General features: G+C 35.2%; 1 protein-coding gene across 1 annotated transcript in view; it reads right to left on the bottom strand.

Moving 5' to 3' along the window:
• Positions 1-24393, bottom strand: part of adarb2 (adenosine deaminase RNA specific B2 (inactive)) — a 217291-nt gene that overhangs the window by 11503 nt on the left and 181395 nt on the right. Inside the window, exons 4-7 of the mRNA XM_088643780.1 lie at positions 22575-22689; positions 13400-13568; positions 10366-10517; positions 8132-8300 (exon numbers count right to left, since the gene is read on the bottom strand). Coding sequence (XP_088499906.1) covers positions 8132-8300; positions 10366-10517; positions 13400-13568; positions 22575-22689 — 605 coding nt within the window. The remainder of the gene's footprint in view (positions 1-8131; positions 8301-10365; positions 10518-13399; positions 13569-22574; positions 22690-24393) is intronic.

Raw genomic sequence — 24393 nt, 5'->3', positions numbered from 1 at the left:
ACGATATGTGTGATGTGTGTTTTCAGAAGCCCCATAAGTACTTATTCCTACAGTATGTACCATCTTCCAGTATATCAGAACCCCCCTATTACATTTTGATAAATGTATATACTGATCTCTTAGCTGTTTTTGAAACCTGTGTCCTGAAGGGTATATTTTATGACCTGTAGTATCTCCTGAAGAGGAAGGACGTGAACATTAGACATGGGTGCCAAGCAATTTAAATGGATTTAGAGCTATTGTGAATCATTTGTTCTTCTGTTTATTTTGTTTCACTGATGGGGCAGTAATGTCCTTCTACTACATCCCCCTCTTCAAATGTATCAGGAGGATGTTCCATGCATACTTGGTAACGCTTTATGCAATCTCAAGTTAAATAATTTAAAAGCTTGTATGCGCCGGTTTCAAATAAAGAAACAGAAAAGGTTTCAGTGCTGAGGACTGGTACAGAGCCTGAGCTATAACCAGTTTTCAGGTACGTTAAAACAATCTAATACCACTTGATCTTAAAGACAAAGTGACATTTCCAGGACACGGGAAATTCTACAATAAGAATGGATAATAAAATTTCTGTTGATGTTTAAATGCCATCAATACAAAAAAAAAACTTTAAAAAGACTTTGAAGGCTTAAAACATTTTTTAAATGAAGAAAAAGCAGATTTGTTGTTGGACTTTGACAGCAAACACTGGCATGTGTGGGCTAATGAAGTCAGAAAAGTATAATCAGTGGCAAACATTATGCTGCTAATTTTTACATCATTGTTCTTTTTGTTAATTAATGTCTCCTCATCATTACTGCAATTACTGTGGTTGCCTCTTTTCCGTATATCTCCGTTTATGATTAATAAGGAGTCATTATATTTTTTGCTTCCCTGAGCAGTCAATTAACACAGAATACTTTACATTAATTACTGAATACTTAAATAGCAGCCCTCTATCTACCTGGAGAACAATCTGGTGAAGGGATCTGTCACACCTATTGTAAGGGAAAAAAGGTACTTGATTTGATTTTTTTCCTCTCAAAACAGAAACGATTTAGCTTGCAATATTAATTTGCCCAGGAAGCAGCGCTGTGAATTAGAAACATCTTTTAATCTCATGCAAGAAAAGACAGCCATCTGGCTGCTAGAGGATTTAAGGGGGGAGTCTCTATCTTTCCCTCCTCCTCTCCCAGTCTTTTGCTCTGTAAACGTGGGGACCATTAAAGTAATGTGTTCATCTACATAAAACTCAAATGGAATATAAAGGATAATATTCATACAGAAAAAGCCATTTAAACCTTCAATTAAAACAGTCATTGGCTTAATTAAACATCTACTCTGGTCTGTCAGGCCCCCTTCCTTTTTTTTGCTTTGGAAAAGAAAATAAAATATTTTTTTATGGCACCTCATAATCATAAAACATGTCTGTCCACTGACACAGAAGGGCTGTCATTTTAGGAGAGAAGAAAATCAAGAAAATGTTCTCAGGTGCAACAATTCAGGAATGATACTGAACACTTTTACTCTGATAGTGTGGTGAATGCTGGAGATCTATGGGTCTGTTAAAATGGCGCAAGGTAGCAGGATAAGGACTTAAGCCTCCTTTCGCTCTTGCTCTTGACAGTGACCTTGATTAGCTGCCCTGGTGACCTGCGCACTTCAATTGAAGTATAATTTACAGGGATATAAAATGGAGTTGGAGGGGGGTGGGAAGGAGAGAGATGGTCCTATTCCTCCTGATTCTATTTTTTGTAAAGTAATTGCTTTCACCCCCACGGTGACCTGGCCAGATTTAATCGGGACGTTTCCAGCTCTTGTGAAGTGAATCAAATTGGTCAAATTAACACCGGTGGAGGAGCAAGAAGCTGCTGTGGCTGGTTTATACTGACACACTAAACTCACTCAACATCATTTCACCACCCCCCAGAGAGGAAAGCATAGCTTAAACTTCAGAGGGACCTTTTTTTTCTGGTTGTATTTGTCATAATTCAATGAATACAAAATTTGTTTGACATGAGGAAAAATTACAAGAAATGAACAAGGATTTGAACTCGTTTTACTCACTTACAGGTCAAAAGGCCAGAGGTATGATGTGAATTTTAAGTTGCACAGCAAGCAATTAAAATTGCACTGTTTATGTATTAGCAATCATTCGGCAGTGTTCTTCAATTCATTGTAAAATAAATTTAACACAATGGAATTTCTCACACATGCTGTTATTCTGCATTCATCTAGAAGTGGTACAAAAACACCGGAAAAAACGTAAGAACATAAGACATAAGAACATGTGCTTTGTGTGTAAAAAAAACATTATAAAACCTATACCAGCAAAAATGTTATTCTGTAATAATAAAGAAAAACTTTAAACAGTCAACACCTTTGCTTTTCCAATCTGGAAGAACAGGGGAGAGTTTAGCTGAATGCGAATCTTGATTCATTAAGCAGTACACGGGTTTTCTTAATCCCCTAAACAGATGGGTAAAAAGCAATATTGCTAATAGAAATGAAGCTTATTTAATGAGTTTTGCGTGATGAAGCAAAGTAGTAATCTGAGTGGAAAGCAACGGATTGATGCAGTATCATTATTTTCTGTAGCTCGCTTGGGATATTCTGCTGTAGCTCACAGTCTTTGGAATACATGTATGTAATCAACCAAGAAAGATCACTAAGGGACACATTTTGATCACAAGGCAAAGCCATAATACTCGGGCAATATGTGTTAGTGCCTATTTATCAGAATGATCTAAGATTATCTGTGATTTTAGAACCATTCTTTGAGTAAGATTTATTTGAACAAATTATTCATTGTTATTCAGACATTCAGCACCATTGGAGGAAAGTCACATCCCTGATTCACAGCACCACGAGCCTCTTAGCACCCATGAAGCAGCAGGGGTCACTGTAACTGCTGGAGCCAAAAGATCCCAATTTTAATCCCACCTCATCCCCTGCGGGCCTCAGCCCATTGTGTACCACTGATCGAGGATTCCCAGTAATATCCCCATTGTAGTCACAGTCGGCTTGTGATGGGCCTTTACTGGCTGAGCCACGTAGGATTCCTGAGCAGTGCAGGTGACAGTGCTCGACCCGGCAATTTTGATGGTGGTCCTAAGCACATTAGTATCTTGTCTGTGCGATCTCAGGGAGGATTTTTCACAGTGCAATCCTCAAGGCAAACAGTTCCACTAACTATCAGTAGGGGACGTCAATGGAAGAATAGCCACAAATTTGAGTGTGGATCGTTTGTGTACATGCATGGGCGTACTTATACACTCACTCTTATTCATGATGTTGTGATTACATTAATTTGTAGACTTACATATTTGTAATATATTCTATTTAATTTGTATACTCAAATGCCATTTACAGTACAAATTGCAATACATTCACAAGTTTTCTATGGAGAAAATGACAATTATTTTGTGGCAGGGCCACAGACATTATATCGAACATTCACAGGTGATTTCATGTGGCTGATTCATGAACATTTATCAGCTTCAGGATTGATCAACAGGGTGTCTGCTATGAAAGATATATGTGACGCAACTTTGCACTTGTTGAAAAACATACTCTCTTGTGGTACTTCTCATGAAAAGTGTGTTTCATTGGTTTCTGTGTCTTAGATTCCATATATCATCCCAGCTGATCCCACAGAGTTTCAATGGGACTCAAGCCTGCTGTTGTGTTGTCACATCAGGATGAGCCAGCAGGAACAGCAGCAAATAATGTCCCAGGATTTGATAAATGACACACTGGACAGTCAGGTTGTCATGAGTGACTACAGAGTTTTATATCAACCAAACTCTCCTGACCAGACCATCACATTTGGACTTTCCCATTGATCTTGGCAAGATTGCATGACTTGTGATCTTCCAGGTTGTGCCCTATTATTGACAGAGTTTGACTTTAATGTATTAAAAATGACACAAAAAACATGAATGCAATATTCAAATCGGTACACAGGTATCACTAGACTAACATGATAGATGTGTTGTACAAATGTCTTGTGTAAGGTGAAATTGTGTTAGTTGGACACAAACTTCCTATAAGAAAAATGTAAACAGGGGGGATTCTCCATCTCATATTTATTAATTTCACTGTTTTATTATAACCATATTTTAGTTAGTGCTTTCAGTTTTTACCCTTTTCTGTATATAAGAAGATTGAAGAAGTTTGGTCCCATGAGCTGTGACAGAATATGGGCAATACAGTAAGAGGAGAATTAAATTAAACACAGACATATTTAGCTGATATAAAAGTTTTAACCAATTTGAACCCTTCTGTTAATTAATTTCATCTGCATTTGCATGAATGGTTGGCAATGGTACTTTGTTTAAACTGGTAGCACAGACACAACAATACAATGTATTATTATCGGACTTAAACGGGTACAGTCACTCTGAATTACACTGAATGTTTGTTCTAAACTTTTCACCTTTCCAGTTCTCTCATTCTCATCACCACCAGTTGCTGCGCCACAACACATCTGACCCTTACCACTCATTATGGTTTCACAGCTTATACAGCTGCAAGGTTGCAGCCTACTTAAGTCACTTCTCCCATTCAACACTGTACCACGATAAGGCAAACAACTGTGTTAAACTGAGCACATTAATGAGGGACTAGCCTTGTTTCTAAAATAGTATTCAAATGGATTCATGTTTGACAAAATTGTGTTAGTCAAGAATATGTATTTTCTTTACTTGTATTTATTTTTTTTTAATTTTGGTTGTTAAGTTTCCTTCTGTGCTCCGTATACAGTACATAAAGTTTTCATTTCTACGGATATTGGGAAAAAGATGTAAAGCAAATGTTTTGTTGTTTATTTATAAAGAAAAACACATTTGATGAAAGGTTAAAAGAATGAGTTAACATGATGTCCGGACATGTTCTTCAAGCAAGTGTCTCTTTTTTAAATACCACTGCCAGTGAAAACAGTCAAATCTACATAAAGTGTGAGCAGTATCTACCCATTACTGTTGGGTGTTTGCAGTATTTCAGCAATATCCTATTGCCAACAGTTTATTATAGAGTATTGTTGGTGCTACAGCAGGTTTTAGCCAGTCAGCTGTAAGGCATGCAGTCAGGTTACTAGCCTTAGCTAAATCTACAGGAACTGTGCTTTCCCCTGTCTCACTAACTACAAGAACAAGAACAAGAGCAAGAATAGCGTAACTATGCAGGGTCTCTTCAGAAGTATGGGTTCTCGTTGTAGTCAATTGTGTATAGATATGAGCACTAATTCTGAATAGCCAGTTTTACAATAATGCATTCTGTCTACAACTAGCAATGTTATTTTATATTTTACATGTTCAAATATTACCCACAAAACATTTACTTACAGTAGATATATTTTACTTAATGCCAGTTTTAAATAAATAAATCAATACAGTGATGCTTCTTATATCCCATTAAATGGGCATGTTACTGTTTCACACAGTAACACAGCAAAACATTAATGTTGATTTCTAGAACATTTTATGCATAATTACTTTTCACACAAATAAAACAAATCATGCAATAATATTAAATTAAGTGCTTACAAACATTCTTCAGAACAAACTATGAAACGTGAACCCACGATGTAATGTTTTTACACAAGGAGCTATGGGAGCTAGGTGAAAGCTACAGTACAAGTAAGATATCTTGATCTAGACTCTCACAGCCCTTTCTGTAAAAAAGGGATTACTGTTTGCAGTTTTGGAGTTTTAAATGTTCTTTCTTTTAGTTCCATTTTGGTTGTCTAGTTAATGTTTCACCATTTATTCTGAAGAAGTTGATTGGGTTGTCTTTGTCAATGCCTTTGAGAATTTTGAATACTCTCTGCTTGAGAATTAGTCTTTTATGAGGGACTCAATCAAAAGCCATCTGAAAATCTAAATATACCATATCATATATTCTGCATGTATTCATTATTGCCATTGTTTGTTCAAATAATTCAAATAACCTTGTCAAGGAAGACCTAACTTTTCCTAATCTATCCTGACTATCCACCAGAATTCTCTTTCCATGCAGATGATCCTCTAGTTGGGTTCCAATGATCTATTCCATAATTTTACGTTTAATAGAAGTAAAAACTCTTGGTTTTAATTGCCTGGTTTCTCTTTTTCACACTTTTTATGGATGGGTACTACATCTGTAGTTTTCCAGTCAAGGGGGATTACTATACCTTCAGAGACTGCTAAAAGGGCTTTGTTAATGTTTTATGAATAACACCTCTTGTTCCCTTAAGTACAATTGGTAGGCTAGAGCTTGGAGATTTTTTTTACTTAAGTGTTTCTAGTACCGGTAACATTTCTGCCTCTTCTGTTAAACAGTGTTAGCTTAGAACTTTTTTTTTTATCTCAACTGAAACATTTTGTTTGTTTCTTCCTGGCTAACCCTAAAGTGATATAATATTTGATAAATACTTTTCTGTCATTCCCTTTCATAGTCTAAAAGTTTTCACTTATTATCTCAGATATCCTTTACTGTTCTTTTGATGATGGTGATGATGCATTGGCTCATATTGCTTAGGTTTGGGAACATTTTGCGTATAAAATATTCATTTTACCTCTCACATCAACAGGAACTTAAAGCTTGTGGTGGCAGAAATATTCCTTTTGCTATATTTGAAAAAGATGCAAAATCGCACTTGATCTTCATACACTGGTGACAGTGTCTTCTCAGTAATGGTGCAGGATTCTGCCACAGGCATTTTCCTTCCTCGTTTCATGATTCTTGGATGACGAATCACAGAAATAACTCTGCAGTGATTGGTTTAGAGCAAGCTTATTTCACTACATTTTTATTTTTGAAGGGGGGGACTTTCTTTTGTTCAGTATCACTCTGGCACTTTGTGCAAGTCACTCCATTTTCAAAAATTACTTTTCTTGTTGCCCTTATAACTGCATCTCATTGTTTGAATACAATTTATGTCTATTTGTCTACTTTCCAGTATAATGCCCAGCCTATTGTAGCTTAAAGATTTTCTGAACTTTTGTGAAGTAGAAAACTTCTTTCCTTAGTTTTAGACTGCCAATGCTCCCACACAGAACAAATATCATGAAAACCTCTCCTTTTATTGTTGAACCGCCTGATAATAATGCAGTATTTAAACTGAAAACCCCCTTGCCCAGTCTTTAATAAAAGTAATCCTTAAATCAATATATTGTCCTTTCTTCCTACCACTGAAATGTCACAGAAGACCCAGAGATTTTTTTCTAACAAATGATTTCCACCAAGAGGGGAATTTGTTTAAATCTGTCTTGCTTCTGGCTGTAGCCAGGAGGAGTCAGAGCTGTTTACATTTTTCTTTTTAATTTTGTTCTATTTTAAGGTTCCAAATTTTTCATTTATTTCTCCAGTGCTGACATGTACAACTCATATGTGTCACTCTATGTATCTCTAAAAACAAAAAGCTGCAAGCGGTATGACTTTTCTAATATTGATAAATTCACAAACTTAGGATGGCATCTGATTTTTGGTGTAGTAGCATTTTGGATTGAACTTCTACCACAAAAAAGTTTAAAAATCAAATAACACAAAAATCGGAAGAAAACTAAAGGAAAGCCTAAAAAACTAGGTTTACAAAACGTATTACAGTTATAGATTTTTTAAATTTTGTTTAGTCAGAATACTGCCTGCTCATCTTTAAAATGCTGACAAATTATTTTACTATTTTTCACCACATCTAACATTCTGGCCTTAAAAAATAATTTCTAATTTTGTGTGGAATAGCATAAAGAGTGTCAGGTGAAAATATTGAATTTCATATGCATTTTTAATGGGGTTCTGTTTGAGAGTAATGTCTAGCTCTACTCTTCATTTCAGTTCTATTAGACTTCATAGTCTTAAAATTCTAGTTTAGAAACATTTGTTTCTGAATAAACAAAACAAGCACTTATGATCAAGGCAAAAAAATAATTTCTACATCCTACCATGTATTTTATATTATGACTAGATGGTGAATTTTGGCGTTAAGAACATACACGTAGCATATTTGAGAGTGTGTATTTGTGGTCCAGTATTAATCTCAATTGACATTCCATCGTGTCAAATGATGATGACGACAAAATTTTTGTCCTTTTTCGCTTTCTAAAAGTACTGCATGGTAAGTCCTAAAATTCCTCTTAAAGCTGAACAATCCCACTGGCCTTTTTGAGCTCACCTTGTGATTTTGTCCGTACAAGACATGGTGATTAGTTGCTCCCCCTGCATGACTCCATCCCACGTCTGAAAAGCCCCACGGGACCGGACAGGAAGAGTTCCCTCTCCAGACTCAATCTTAGCCCGGAGGTGGCCATGAAACTTTCTCACAAAGTGCTTGCTGCTGTTCACTGAGGGTTACAGAGAGCAGAATGCAAGCTGATCAGGTAATGCATTCGGAGTCACAATTTCAATTTTAGACATAGAGAGGTTTTATTTTGCCTTTGTAAAAGAGCTCTATAAGGTGTACGTAAAACAGTGTCTTCAAGGAATAGGGTTTGTATTCATTCATTCCCTTTTTCCCAGCATTTGTAATTTACAACTTACAACTTTTATAAAGCAAATTTTACACTTTTTAATTTGAAAAAGACAATATCAAGCATTAAAATCAAGCATATTCTTCTTTTAACACAATGGTTTAGTAATGTTTTATGGTTTCTTGAAAAATGATTCCCCTAAAAAATCTTTACCATTGTAATTTTCAGTGTCAGTTAAGCTAAAATATGCATCTTAATATGAACCTTTTAAATGAATAAAACAGTATTTTACTAGAGTAAAGACAAATAATATCTTCATATAAAGCATTCATAGCAGAAACAAAAGCATCCAATATTGATAATATTGATAATTGTTCCTTAAAAAATACTTTCAAACAAAACCTACATAAAGTTATAAATCTTAATGATCCTCAGATTCTTTTTCCCCCTGCACACAGTTACCCATTTAATGACCCTTCTTAAACTACCATAGTCATCCAGCTTTGCTTGAAATTTGGGTTTATCTCCAAGTGCTTTTAAATTTCTTTGCCAATTCCTGCTGAATTGCACCACATTGGGTCCTGCTGAAATCCAGCAAATAAAACTTTATAATTCAATGTCTTAAGCTCAGTGCTTTCTTCCTCTTGAACCTTGAGCTTTGAAGATAATCTTAAAATGAAAATATATTTGTTATTAGGCCATTCACACAATGTAGAGTCTTTCCATTGTAACAGAAGAAGTATTTTTCAGTGCCTAATTCTACTACAACTGAAATGGAAGCCACAACCATACTGTTACAACCAATTCCTCAAAATAATGGGTAATTTTATAACAGGACAGCCCTGCATATGCATGTTTTAGTTCTTGCTACGCTAACAAAAATACAATTCAGGATCCTAGACTTTAAGAGAATGGTGATTTAAAATTGTATGCAGTTAGATTGAAGTCATGAATAAAAAATATAATATTGTAGGTAGTGCTTTTGGTTTTATAAGAACAATTGAAAGAAAATCATTTCACATTTTGTGAAAATAGGACCAAGCTGTTTCCTTCTTTTTAATTCTTATAGATGAGCATGCACTCAGAACAAAAATGGAAAAGAAATGCAATACACTAGTTCCACCTTAAAACACCTTCATGTCTTCCAATCTAACACCACCATGAAAAAGGCAATAATTGAGAACCATTCCACTGGAAGTAGAGAAAGGAGGATTTATTCATCCCCTCTGCTGTTGCTATGGTTCTCTTGATGCAATGAGGGCAAAGTTAAGCCTTAAGTTCTTCTCTGAAGTCTTGAGGAAAAGGAGAAAAAAAGGTATTACGGAACCCTAATGCATAAGCAATTTCGTAATCTGAAAAGCTGAATGATGAACATTTTAAAGGTTTTAATGACCAACCAGCTAAAATTCAAAGCTCCCTGAGAGAGGTTTTTTTTAATACCGATATGATTAACTGACTGCTGGAATTCTTAAATTCTGTTTTCTCTCAAATCTAAAACTTTGCAGTTTTCATAATGACCTAGTACTCTACCTGTCATCCAAACAAGATGAATAGAGTTTCCTGCATACTTTTTAATGGAAAATATCCTATGTATAGTTTCTCTATAAATGCAAGAAAGACACTTAAACCCAGACAACTACAATAAACCCAGTAACACACAATTACACAGGGCAAATGCAGAGTAAAGTGTTCATTGAATCTCATAAACATTAACATGATGGATATTACATTAAGTTCTTTTGCACGTTCATACAGTATACTATAAAATCTGGCTTAAGTTTCTCTTAAGCATGATGAAAGAAATGCCTGTGTTTTATAGTCCCACAAAAAGAGAGTGCTAATAAGACCACACACAGCAAGAACAAGCTCTTTAAATGACAATAAAAGAAAGTCATTGTGAAAGCAGAAGGCAAGAGAGTTAAGGGGGCATGTTCCTTACAGTCAGCCGTAATTTCATAGGGAGAGTTGAGGCGGGCATCTCCACAAGGGGAAGTACTGATATACATATGGAACAGGATGTTTTCTCTCAGTCTGTAGCCTGCCTCCTTGTGCCGGATGAAGATTGATTGCTCCCAGTCTTCTCGCCGTTTGCTTCAGACAGGCAACAATGAAAAAATAATGTATTAAAATTGAGGCAGAAAGGACCTGGTGCCATGCACGCAGCTGAGTAGTACACAACGGCTTCACACTTGTGTGTGATTTGCCCCATGCTGTTTGTTACAGACATTCTCTCCTTTCGTTTTGAGAACAAAACACTTTAATAAATGTTAGTGCTCCCCAGACTAAAGTCCTTTATTCATCTGTCACACAGCTTCCTTGCGTTATTCTGCTAAAGTGTGCTGAGGATAATTCCCTGAAAGAGGGAAAATAATGATATTTCAGCCTAGATGATCTTTGGTCTTTGTAAAACTACCAAGACTACCAACAGGGGTGAAAATTAGTCAGATTCACACATCCTGCTGAAAAATACAGCTATGGCTCTTATGCAAGTGAACAGCAATACAGACATTTTCTGGTTAGAAAGAGAAGACACAATAACTCTTACATCGCATAGCCTTCTATTACACTATTTCTCATCAAAGACCCAGTCACATTCTACTCAGTATTATTCTTGTTTATAGTGTATTACCCATTCTTTTCCAATAATGAACTTGTTCATTACTTTTAGATCATTATCAGATTGGTTAAATGTAACTGATATCTGCTCTCAATTGTTTGTTTTTGTCACAGCACATGTTACTGGATTCTGTATATGAGCCTAGGGTATATGTGCTGTATACTGACCTTGGACCTAAGATATGGTTGGCACAACCAATAAATTCAATACTAGTGATAGGCTTGGGGAAGTGTTATGTGTTGTGTACAAATTAGGCATCGATAAATATGTGGGGCAACGTAATTTTTTTCCAAAATTACGTCTCCTTCATTGGAGACAATGTCCTGTTGGGGGTTGCAGAAGACTTGCAAGTCCTTGGCTAACTATCATGAGTTTACCACAAAACATTAAACCGACATTGAAAATGTAACTAGATTCTGAATAACAATAGAACACAGCAATAGAACACCAATTTCATGTACCACTGTAAACACTGACAGAGGTTAGTGTAAAGGTTACTGAAAGAGGTAGAGGTTAGTCAAGTGAAATGTCAATGATTCTACACCACCCCTATTTCATCGGGACATCCAGATTCTACTTCATTATATGGACAGGTGGGCTAGACTAGAGTTCCACAAACTATGCAGTGATCATTCCTTTCTGAATGTTGCAGACGTGGATAACTTAAGCCTAACAGGAAAAAATAACACTTTAGAAAAAAACAGTTTTAGAAATCAAGGGCACAAAAAAGGCCTTTCTCAGCCCAAAAAAGCCAGCTGAAATTATGATTAAATTCTAATTAACCATGAGTTAAGGGTCAGTCCACAGAACAGTGATGAAATGGGCAGAGTGACATTTTAACTTCTATAAATGTTTTGTTTTTCTGGTAAATGTACAGTATACCTTATCCTTAACCTTTGCAATCTGAAGTGTGTGAATAACACCTAAATATTGCATATTGATTTTATTTTCACAAACATATATGCTGTATATGGCTGTAATGGAATTTTCAGGTCCTCCACATTTGAGTGGGTTTTCTCTAAGTGCTCCAGTTTCTTCCCATCTCTTAAAGGTTTTCAGATTGGGTATCTTGATGGAGTGCTTGTGTGTGTACTGTATGCTCTATGATGGACTGGAGCTCTGTTCAGGGTGTAGTCCTTGCGAACACTGTGTTCTCAAGATAAGCTCTGCATTGCTGTAACCCTTACCTTCATAAGAACCTTTTTGATAATTGATTAATGGATGCGTAATATTGTAGTAAATTCAATCACATAAAAAAGAGGCCTAACAAGACACTGCTCTAAAAAATGTCTAATGATAGTGCCAGACATGTACTGTATGTTAGTATAATTAAAATGATAATAGCAAGCATTGTTGCATTAACAGTTTAAAAAAATATGTTTATTTTAGTTCTTAATTTAACTACTAAAATGAATGCTTTCTTAATTAATCAGGTGTAACAAAGTTAAAACTAAATTCCATTTTATATTACAGTATAATTAACATATCAGAACATATTAAAGTATGTTCTAGCTAGGCATTTGGATGCATTAAAGATGAGTTTTGTACATATGATTGTGTACCAATGGATGATGAAGGTAATTTTTTAGGCAAATACAACATTAAAGGAGGATCCCTTATCCTTCTATAAACCGCTTTATTGAGTCGATTTAACACATCTGAGGGCAAAGATACCTTAACAAAGAGATAGGCTTGTGATATCCGTTAACGCTACATTTGGCGGGTAAGATTGTTTCCTTATGGTGACCTCTATTTAAATAAAGGGCTTTTTACAATGGAAATACCAGATTAACAGAGTCAGCAGCATAAATCCATAATATCTGAAGGTGAAACTGTTCTGAAAAGTAAGCACCAATTGATATTAATGTAAACTGCATCTTTAATACTTATCTTTTGCCAGAGACAGGCATAAGAATAATTAATTCACAAAGGCTTAGTCATTAGAATGCATTTGGTTTATAAACCTGTTCTGTTACCATGGCACTAATTAAGGATTAATTACCAGGCATAAAAATATAGGGGAAAGACAACAAAAGACATAATGCAAGATTAACTTTAGATTGTCTAGTATCATGGCTGAATATTTTTTAATTAACCCTTTAATAGAAATTAGCATAACAGTTAACAGTTGATTTAAGCATGAAACAGTGACTAGAAACAGTGAATAGAAATATAGAGGCGTATGAAACTATATGAAATACAGAAAAATCACAATCCTAGATGACTCATTATTGAAGTATATACACTAGGACATTTTAACTGGTTTTGCAAAAGCCTCGTAGAAGGTAAATATGATAGAATATTAATTTTTCAAATAGTATGTTTAGGCTCAAACCGTGAAGAACGCAATATTTACCTTGAAAGGAGCTCTAGCTGAGAGTAAAGGAATCTAACAAATGCTCTCCTTGCGATGATTTCTGCATGGCAGTCATTGACAACAAGTCCCCGGTCACTGATATATTCACCATTGATACATTTGGTGCCAGTAGATATTGCGACCACCTGTGCTTGTCGAACATCTAAACCTTTCAAAACAAAAAGCATAAAACAAAAGAAAAGGTTAAAGGAGCTTCAAACATTCTGGAAAAAAAAGGGACAAATTGCGTTTTACTGCGCAAAGTAACTAATTACTTAATTAGTCTACATTAGCATCCCACCCTGGTCTATAGCAGTTGATGGTTTCAAGACAACCTATGAAACAGCCTTGCAGGATTAATTCTGTACATGTCTGTTAACGCACATGCCCCTAGGTTAATGGTTTCTTTGATTCAGGTAGTTAAAAATAATGGTGGGATTTTACTTGAGGAGTGTTTCACTTTTATTCAGACTAAATGATAAATTATAAAAGCTTGTTTTACAGTCATAGAATATTTACAAATGACTATACACCATTAAAAAATCAAATATATCTAATATTTAAAGCTATGTGTCAGGGGTATAATTAGTTAAAGTTGGTCCATTTTTTAGAAGTCAAATGTGAGTAGTTTTTGACTGTGGAAGGCCAGGACAAAGTGACTTGTGGTCTTAAATAATAGATACTTATAGATACTGTCATGTATTTTATGTTTGTAGTTACTTTAAATAAGAAATTAATTAAAATGACTGAATAATTGAGAATCCTAGAAGTAAACAAAAGGAGTAAGTGCAGGTTTCCCTGTAGAGATCTGATCTCAGTTGCTCCTGGGCTCCAAACACACACAGCACCATTCCTAGATAGAGGATAACTCCGGACAGCTTCACACTGTCTAGATTTCAGGATGTGTGTGTGACATCACCTCTGTAACTTGCTCAGTATGCTGAGCCCTGCTACATTCTCCCACTCTAAATTGCTTCTTTCCCTCAATGGCACACTCAATGACTGATAGACATTAGGCTGAGATATCTTTTTCATACCCTCAGTATGGCAAGGGTAGCTCTCCCTGCCCCTACCCCTGTTGGTATTTGATTCTAGTTACTCATGGACTGCACGAGTCGAGCGAGGCTTGAACAAACAGCTCAGTTCTCAAAAATATACCCAAAAGTACTATTTCCATTATTGCCATAATAAAATTACCATACATTATAATTAAGATAAAAGATCAATTGCTAGCAAACAGAACTTCCATTTTTTATGTCACTGGCACACACCCATTTCATTCAAAGTCTGGCATCAGTTGTTTTCAATGTTTGGATGAAACATTATTAGGTCTACAGTCTATTCAGATCAATGTTTTGTGTCTTCACTAAACACCTTTATCACAAAACCTAAAAGACAGATCTACAGAAGATAATACAGTCACAGTCTAAGGCATTATGATTAAGTCGTTTATTGTGACAATCCTGATCCAAAACAAAAAAGCTATGTCTACTCGGCTCATGACCTTACATTTTCAATAGTTTATATCTGAAAATTATGCGATTTGGTACTTTGTCTCCACTTCTGAAGAATCTGTCATGAATCTGATTCATGTTGCTGAAAAACAAAAAGGTTTCCACAGCATGGATAAGCAGACCTACATAGAAGTAACATACTACTTTATACAGAAGACAGAGAAACAACATGTATTTTTATTAGTTTTTGAAATCTGACTGTCTTTAATAGGCAATAGACTTACAGTATACCAACCCATAGTTTGGCTCTATTAAAAAATGAAGAGCAGCACTAAGCGCTTGACCCTGTTCACCCTGTTTTTTTTGGTAGTGTAACACAGCTTAGCTTTAGACTAGAAGTCTGTAAATGGTTTCTGGCCATGTGAAAAAAGCATTTATTGGCTGAATGCTTGTGCTATTACTATTGCTAGAAATGCAGTTTTTATTCACTTGTGTCAGGCTGCAAAGTTGGTATAAGACATTACAAACATTAGGATGGCAATATTTATTTCTGACTCTGAGTATACTTTGGGTAAATGTGCTGTTCCAAATACTGATGGACAATTTACCACAGTGATAAAACAGCTCAGCTATTATCTTATGTAATGTTGTGCCCAGGCACAAATGGCTTTAAACTTGAGCAAGAGTTTGTTTTGATCAGAACACAATCAATTAAATCTACATGTTTTCACAATTGACACAGTTGTAACTTGATATTCAAGGTGTCCAAACATAAATTGAGGTCACCTTTCTGAGCCATTATAACTGCCATGTCAAGCTCTGATTTAGTATTGGAAAGAGGTGAGTATTTTCTAAATATAGTAAATGAACTTCACTCTAAATCTTGTTACACTGTACATTCCTCATTTGGTACTTTTCTGAAGGAGAGGGAATACTTTTTTCAAATATTTTTACAAGATATAAAGCCTGTGCACTGTCACTATGTATAACATATAGCATTTTAATATGTTTTGCATTGTGTGCACCACACAAAAAACCAAAACATGCAAACACAAAAAGACCCATCTGCCACTCTACATCCTATTTGTTTGATTACAATTCAATAGCATGATACAAAAAGAAAACCTTCAGCGGGATTTTTGACAGAATAAAGCATGGCTTTCTGACAGGCTGGCTCAGCATGCTTAACTGTACTTTCTGTTGAAACTGGCAAAATCTCTCTGTCTTTTCAAAATTCAGGGTTCAGTGGTTTCACCAGACCCGGAGGCACTCTGTAACATATGAACTTTTATCTCTAATGCCACAGACGGTATTGCACATGAAGTAACATCACCTTAGCTGAAAAAACCTGGCAGTGGTAATATTGAGGTAGGGTGAAAGGCATACCCTTTCAAATCCAATTTGCAGACTTTATTACACTTTCGTAAAAAAAAAAATCTATACTTGTCATTATATTACTTTGGGTAAAAAATAAAACAATCAAATGAGAATAACATGGTCCAAGTGAAAGGAAAATATACAGAAGCCATCCAAAGACCTTGAATAAAATAACATTCACTTCTATCTTTATTCCTTGAAAGTGAATGAATTTGATATTTACACCCGTCAGTTGGTATTATGGATGTGATTTGGAAATGTATTAAAAATGCCCTTATGTACCCTTAATGGATTTATAGTATTTTGTACAATCTCGCAGTTCCAGGTCTTATTTATATTGATTTTCTTTTGTACTCAGACTACAGTATGTTTCAGTTTATTCAGTTCTTAAATATATCTCATGTTTTACATACTGTAGAGCCATGTAAAGTATTTGTATCTGTAAAAATCACAAAAGCATTACACTAAACTGTACTTCAGTCACCTTTATCACTCCATGAATAAATGTCTGAACCACAGTATTGTTCTTTCTTTCTTGTTTAATTTTAACTGCATGGTTTTTCAAACCTTCTTTTATCGAATTTTCAAATCCTAATGATAGATCTTGGGTGGTGTACCTCCATTATTTTGTTCATTTATAACAGAAAAAACACAGGTCTGTAAAAAACGACTATAATAGCTAAAACAGATCTCTCTCACTCACCACTAGATAATGGTAACAAGCATAAACATCCCACCTAATTTATTATATTTTCATATATTTTATATAACTTTACTGTAGTCCTACAGTGCATAGCTGAATTCTAAAACACATCAATTATCTTGTAAAATGAAAGAACTTTTGTTACGATTCTTAAAGATTTGTGTACGACTCATTTTCAGAAGAGATTTTTGGTTACAAATACTGTATATGCCACAATATTTGGATTTCCTGAGCCACAATACTGTACTTCCAAGCATACATCACACAGAGAAAGGGGGTTTCTAGCATTGCTATTTGCTTTTACTCTCCAATATGAGAGAACCTGTCAGTGTGAGACAGGATAACCAATCCAGGAAACAAAATCTACAAAAAACAGTCAGAAACTCAAATCCTAAACATACTCTGTGTGAGTTACAGTATGTTCTTTCCCACATTACTATAGGAACTCTACTGACATAATCAGACAAATACTATAGCTACTACACTGCAATATTCTTTAGAATTCATGCCAGAAATGGTAAGATTTATGCAGGGTACACTTAAAATTGTTCACATGCCCACATTCTATATTACTGCAGCCGGTACCAGGTTACTGCTCAGCAAGGTGCCCATATCGAAGTCTCATTGATATTCAGCATTACTTCAGAGCGTCAGCTTGTTCTCTGTGATAATCTAAGTTGAAAGGACCACAGAGACACACTGTCTATTTCACTTTTTTTCTACTGTTCCACTTAGCAATTGTTTAGATCAATTTTGCACAAGAAGAGCATGTAATAATTTCCCCAGCCTTTATCTCTGCATGAAATTGTTGTGAAGGTCCCTTCAGTCCATCCAACATTGCAGGAGAAGAGCAGCTGAGAAGCCTGCATGCTTTTAAAATCAAAATGATTGTCAGCTTCACAAAGAAAACAGAGATAGTGACAGAACCAAATGCAGACAGCAGTCAAGGATACACAGATGGACCTTTGGATGCTGGTCTCAGAAAAGAAGAAAGCTCTTTGTATTTATCATGTCAAAAGCCGTAATGTAATACCAAGATAATTGTTATTCATTGGATTTCTTTCCCCTTCAACCTGTGAAGTCCAGTTAAATTTAACAAAACTAGGTGTATTTAATTTGAAAAGGAATTATTAATAAAAATGAATTCTACTGTATATAATGTGGTTTCCTGTAATTGCAGTTTTCCTTTAAAACACACTATAAGAGAAGCCAGTGACATGGGAACACAAGAGTAGACAGAAGCTGTGGACAGCAAACGTTTCAAAGAGAAAACATGACCATACTGTACTATATCTCAAGATATGACCTATCAAGCAATTAAAAATAAACATCTGGTGGAGTTTTAGGATGACAAGTACTGCTCTCTGAGTCATATTTTTCTTGCTTTTAGTGGCATTTGTATTCATCTTGGTGTGTTCGCTTTCGTAAAGTTTCCTAATGTTGAGGAGGGCAAAAACTCTTGTTCTGCACAAGACATACAGTACCTTAGTGTCCAGTGCCAAAGGATGCATAACAAGGTGAGCTATTGCACTGAGAGAGACAAACTTTTTTCACAAATTTAAGTCCAACAGAAAAAGCATCAGCATTGTCGGTTTAATTGTAATGCTTGATATTAATTCAAGGTTTTTCTTGATTTCAGCATTACTTCAGAGCGTCAGCTTGTTTAATATTTGACAATGTTTCCCTAGACTAAATGGAAATTAGGAAATACATTTCATATTGTGATAAATGATCAATTTAAAACATGAAAGGATGGTTATTTTATTATCAAAGTGCTTTGAGAAGCCACCTTTAAAGGCACTATATAAAATAAAGATTGTTATTATTTTATATATATACTATAAAAATGTATATTGTATCTTTGAAAAGATAAATCTGCTAGTAAGAAATAATAACCTCTTTTGGGATTAAAAAGGGTGGAGATAGTTGGGGTAAGAAAATAATACTAATAATATTAACTTCCTAACAGGCTCTGACCCTTTTCCTAGAAATGCAGTATGGATGGATTAAATCGGAAATATTAGTTAAATTATATTTTATTCAGTAGCAAGTAATTGTCAATGACAACTCAAGGAGAAATTCCTTATTTTATCTTTGGACTACACATTCAAACCAAGTTTCCTTTTATCTCTTCAAATGATTTTAACTCTATAATTAAGACACATTCAAAGTTACAATAACTGAATGCATGTCCTATTATGCAAGGTCGAAATTTGACCTCTTAATCCATTCCACTTTTATGACAAGGCAATGTTCAATGTCATGATAACACTCAAAACTATAATCTAAAGAAAAAAGACATTGACCAGTTGATCGGTCATTCAATCAAGTAATCAATCTGCTGTATCTAAAACTCAAGGCTTTTTTCCATTTGATGTGATCTAATGGGCGAACACGCATGAAGAATGAGGCCCCCAAATGATAACTAATGATTACAATTTAAAAATATGGGCAGAAACGTACACATGCATGTGTATTATTTTAAATGAGATTGAACGGAATTCTGCAAACCGTCTATGTCTTTGGGGATCAATTCATTTTGTTGCATATTGTTTAGAAATTGTTTCACTCCATTGAGCCTTCATCTAAAAGTTTTGTCCTAAATCTTAGGATGCTTAATGTTTGCAGTTTAATTACTAATTGATTTCTTTTGTTTCCTTCTTCCTAATCTAAAAAAAATGAACAGCAAATAGCTTGCTTCTCTCAGCAGAGATAGGAGAGACAATACAATACAATGACCTCTCTGTTGTTGTGAAATCAGAGGTGGTCTCCCAACACCTCAAAGTAAGTCTTGGAATGCTGGGAGATTGGAGAGGAAGTTGGTAGTATAAACACAGAAATCTAAAACTACTGTAGGTGCTGTTTGTGGTGTTTTTCAGTTAGGAGAACTTAAGAGAGGGGAACACCTTTACTCCTGAATTAAAGTTTAAGAGAAATGAGTCTTTTCACATAGAGTTTTGCTTTAAGCTTTCTGTTTGTAGAATCCATCTCATAAGATATTGTAACGCTTACGGCCGACAAGCACTGTGTGTAAGAGCCGGCGTACCAGAGCGGGTGACGTCACCGCCCTTCCCTGTGATAGCAGGACCACAGCTACTGGGCTGTGGAGAGATCTCTCTTTAGCTCACGGGGCTAGGTCGCTGCAGAGAGACGCGGAAGTCCCGGGTTCGAGCCTCCAGTCGGGATGGGGCCGACCAGATGCGGCAAGGGCGCCCGCCTGAGCCCCCGTTGCGTTACAATATCATTAGGGTAATAAAGTGTATTCTTTATTCATGCCTTTGTGAAAAATAATGTAGAAATCAGCCCTCAGCTCATTAATGGTGTCAGCCTGCCACCATTTGAACCAATGCTGGCTAAAAACAGGAGATATTTCTGAGTACATTTTTGTAATTATTTAATTTTAAGAAATACATTTGCTTCTTTCTAGCAATAAAAAACAAGAATAAAATTAGAATTTAATGGCTTAGTTGAGACTTAAATGAACAGTCAAGGTCAATGTTGGCTCATTTATATTCCATTAAGCAACAGGAACATAAAAAAAAGACCCTTTACATGTTTTATTTAATCTTGAAATATTTGTCAAATATTTAAGGTCAAAAAAGTTTGAAATCACTAAGCAGCAATAGTGCAGAAGACAACTAGAACAGTGATCTAAAGGTTTTATGAAGTGAATAGTTAAACTATTAGTCATAAAGTAAAAAAAAAAATGTTGCCTGAATCATTTTCTAAATCACATTAGGTCTTGGCTATGTGTAATATAGGGTGTCAGTTTTCAAATCAATCTAGGAAGGCTGAGAAGACACTTGTTAATTGTGTTTCTGATATCAGAACATATGGTATTTTTGACACATTTTTTGTTAACTAGATGTTAACTAGATGTCCTATTTTACACAGTCGAAATACAACCATGCCTTACAGAGCAACACAGACAACGAGTGCATTAAATGTTTTTTCCACATCTTCGAAAGTTTGTAAACAACTGCAGCTTTCTTATGGGACCTCCTAGCAAACTGTTGTGTGCCAAATGTAAATATGCAACACTTTGTTTACTGTTATGAATGAAAGTTCGATTATAAAGTTCCATTAGGAAGAATTAATTCCAATATGTTATGAAAGTTCCATTAACAATTGATTTCTTTTTAAATGAATGCGTTTATGGTTTTAGAATGTGTAGACTTGCTGATAATATTTGCCAAGTGTACCTGAAAAACCCCATCTATGAATGTCAGTGCCTGGTAAAGTCTAGATTATTTTTATTTTGCATTTCTTTCTAGTGGATTGTATTTTTTGTAAAGTACCAAATAAAAGGGCCCCATCAGTTAGGTTCCAGTACAAAACTAATCCAAGTCTTTATTGCTCTTCAGTCCTTGATTGAAGGTGGTTTAAAGATTGGGATGTATTGAAATTCTGGCAGTGCCTACAGACATCTGTAATATCCGATAGATCTGAAAATTGAAACTGAGCCCCTAGTGTTTCTGTCTCAGCTACCTCACTACAAATATTTGGACAGCTTGCATCTGGATCTGTGAAGATAACACACTTATTAATAAACAAACAGGCCAATTATTGGAGGCTGTAAGAAATGAGAAATTGGATTAGGTCAGCACAAGGGTGATTTCAGCAAAGCAAAAAACATGAGCCACAGCACTCTACTAAGATTCCAATACAGCTCTGGACCCTCAAATGCCTTGAAGATGGTGATCAGGCTGCTTACAAGATTCAAACATAAAAAGCATAAATTTTATTACAGGCAAGAATAGGTTGTTTGTCCAGTTTTGCAGATTTGGTTGCTTAGCAGTTTAAATTTTAAAGAATCTCTTGGGGCCAGTAGTCAGGTGAAATAATAATAATAATAATAATAATAATAATAATAATAATAATAATAATAATAATAATAATAATAATAATAATAATAATAATAATAATAATAACCATTGTATTCTGTATTAAAAACAACACCAGTACTTGTGCGCCAGTGCCTTTGTCCTTGGGTCCCTGTTTCATACTGAAATTGAAGCTGTCTTAGTATTTAAATACTATCCCTCGAATCCCAATAATTTCCTTTGTCACAGACTGAAGAGATTCTGTTCCTTGAACTTCAATCTTGTAATCCAAAATTAACTTAGCACTGTCTGTACATGAGCCAGAGACCATGTGACCTCATATCAGCAACAAGCTCTCAATTACAATTTGATTCATCTATTGAAAAAGTGTTAATAATATTTCAGCCTGTTATAATGAGAGGGTTGCTTGCCAGATGTGCAATTAGTACTGTATTTTCCTGATTAGAAAGAAAAACATCATTTTACAGAGTCATCAAGGAAATTTAAATATGAACAAAGAACAACATGAGAATATTTTTGGTTTAAAACAAGTGATGGAAATTTACCTTGAAGAAATGGGACCTAACACATATTAAGACCCAGAAAGAAGGCTAAAATAAATCTGATACATTTGGTGGATGTAATGGATATGACAGTACCCATCTTTTTTTCATAAAGAAGCAGTTTAAATATTTAATGCCTGTCCTTATCTCATATCAATAGTGGAAACGCAGGTATATAGGAATCTTCTGGTCTTCAATATAGTGGACCTGTTAAATAATTCATGACTATATAAAAGTCAATAAAATTTGCCATACCTCTGGTCATTACGATTCCTGCCAAGACTTTGTGGCGTGCGTGCAAGGACGTGCAGCTGTCTGCCAGCTCGCTGTATTTCTTGGTCACCAATTGGAATATTGAATCTGCAAACTCCTGCAAGACACAATCGGTTCTTTATTTCTTTTTTACACAAATATGTAGATGCTTTTATATTACTAACTTGCTTTAGCTATCTGGTTATCTGCCTTTCTTTCCAAACATCTGTTGATACATGCTGCAGTTAAGAAATTCTAGTCATTCTGAGTGGTTCACAGCAATATTTGCTAAACCTTATCAACCTGCAAGAGTACAAATTTGTGTTACAATGACAGTGGTTGAGCCCATGAGAAAATAATGTTTAGTGGAAGCAATTTCACACATCGAATGACAGCTTCTTCCTTTTTCGTGTGATTCCAGTTTATCTCATTTTAACCTAAATTTGTAAGTTGCAGATTTATCTGCCTTGTTACACACAAATAAAAATAAAAATATACACATTAGTTTTTTCTTTAACTTAATTGTAAGGTAGGGGATCTAGAGCATTATGTTCCTTACAAAAATAAGGCACATTTAAGTAAATACTCAATAATGTAATTCCAACTCAAAAATGATATTTTGTTACCAGCATCTACCTCCTGCACAGTCTCTAACAATAACACTTCACAATGCATATTACATTATTTTTCATGAAAAAACAGGTAATTATAATAGGCACGTTGTTTAAATGTTGATACCATTTATTTACTAGAACTGTTGCACTCATAAAAAGTTTTCTTTAAAAAAAAATGGAGAATATTAAAGAGCTTAAAAGTTCAGACGAGCCATCTGCAATTCCAATTCCACATCTACAGCATTTTCCCATTAAAGAAATTGTTTAGCTTCCATTTTTAAATTGGAACAGAAGCTCTCTAAATCCAGCCCATACTGTTTGGCAGATGTCAACATTCTGCACACATAGGCTTCACACATTCTTGACCCTATGTACTTTATGCTATTTTGTGTTCTAATTATCATTTTAGCCCCTGCAGTCAAGGCAAAAAGCACATATTATTAAACATAAACAAAACAATTGAGCCAGTTCCATGCAGCATTCTGCAGATCTCTCGAAGGAAACAATCAGATAATTGAATGGATAGTTAAAAATAAGTACATATTTTATAGTCTCTATGCTGACAAAAGCAGAAAAGGTGACATTTCACGCAGCTGCTGTAGCAAACAAAATTCAATGAATTGTGGCAGGCACTGTTGAATATCTGTTTTCAGCTTCATGAGAAATGGATTAGACTCAAGGTTAGGTTTTGCAGGAGAATTTACCAATCTAGTGAATAATTGCTTCTGTAGCGGCTAGACTTTTTGAGCTCATAAGAACATAAGAACAGTTACAAACGAGAGGATGCCATTTCTCCCAGTTCAAAGGTTCTCAATCTTTTGAACAGAAAAAAGCCTTTTTTGATCAGAAGAATCTTTAAGCTAAATATAAGAAGTGAGTGGGTTAATCAAAAATTGTGCATTTAAGTGTACCGGGGATCATTTTTGCTGTGGAAGGCAAATAAGGCCTGTTAACCAGAACTGAAAATTAAACATTTTTGAGAATTTTCTTTGCCGTTTCCTTCTAAGGACATATTCACAGAACTCCCATTAATGAGGCACATGGGAGGCTGGGTGAAGGCCATGTTATTTTATTTATGATATTGTAACGAGCTTGCCTGTAGGGCGAGCGACTCAGGTTCAATACCTCAGCTGGGTGTGCTGTGGTCAGCAATGCTCTATGGCTAGGCTGGTAAGGGGGCAATGCAGTATTTGTGTCTTCTGGTGCAG

The sequence above is a fragment of the Lepisosteus platostomus genome, chromosome 8 (genome assembly GCF_059453375.1).
Source record: "Lepisosteus platostomus isolate fLepPlt1 chromosome 8, fLepPlt1.hap1, whole genome shotgun sequence".
NCBI lineage: Eukaryota > Metazoa > Chordata > Actinopteri > Semionotiformes > Lepisosteidae > Lepisosteus > Lepisosteus platostomus.
The sequence above is the reverse complement of the archived record's forward strand: the minus strand, read 5'-3'. Positions and strand labels throughout refer to the sequence as shown.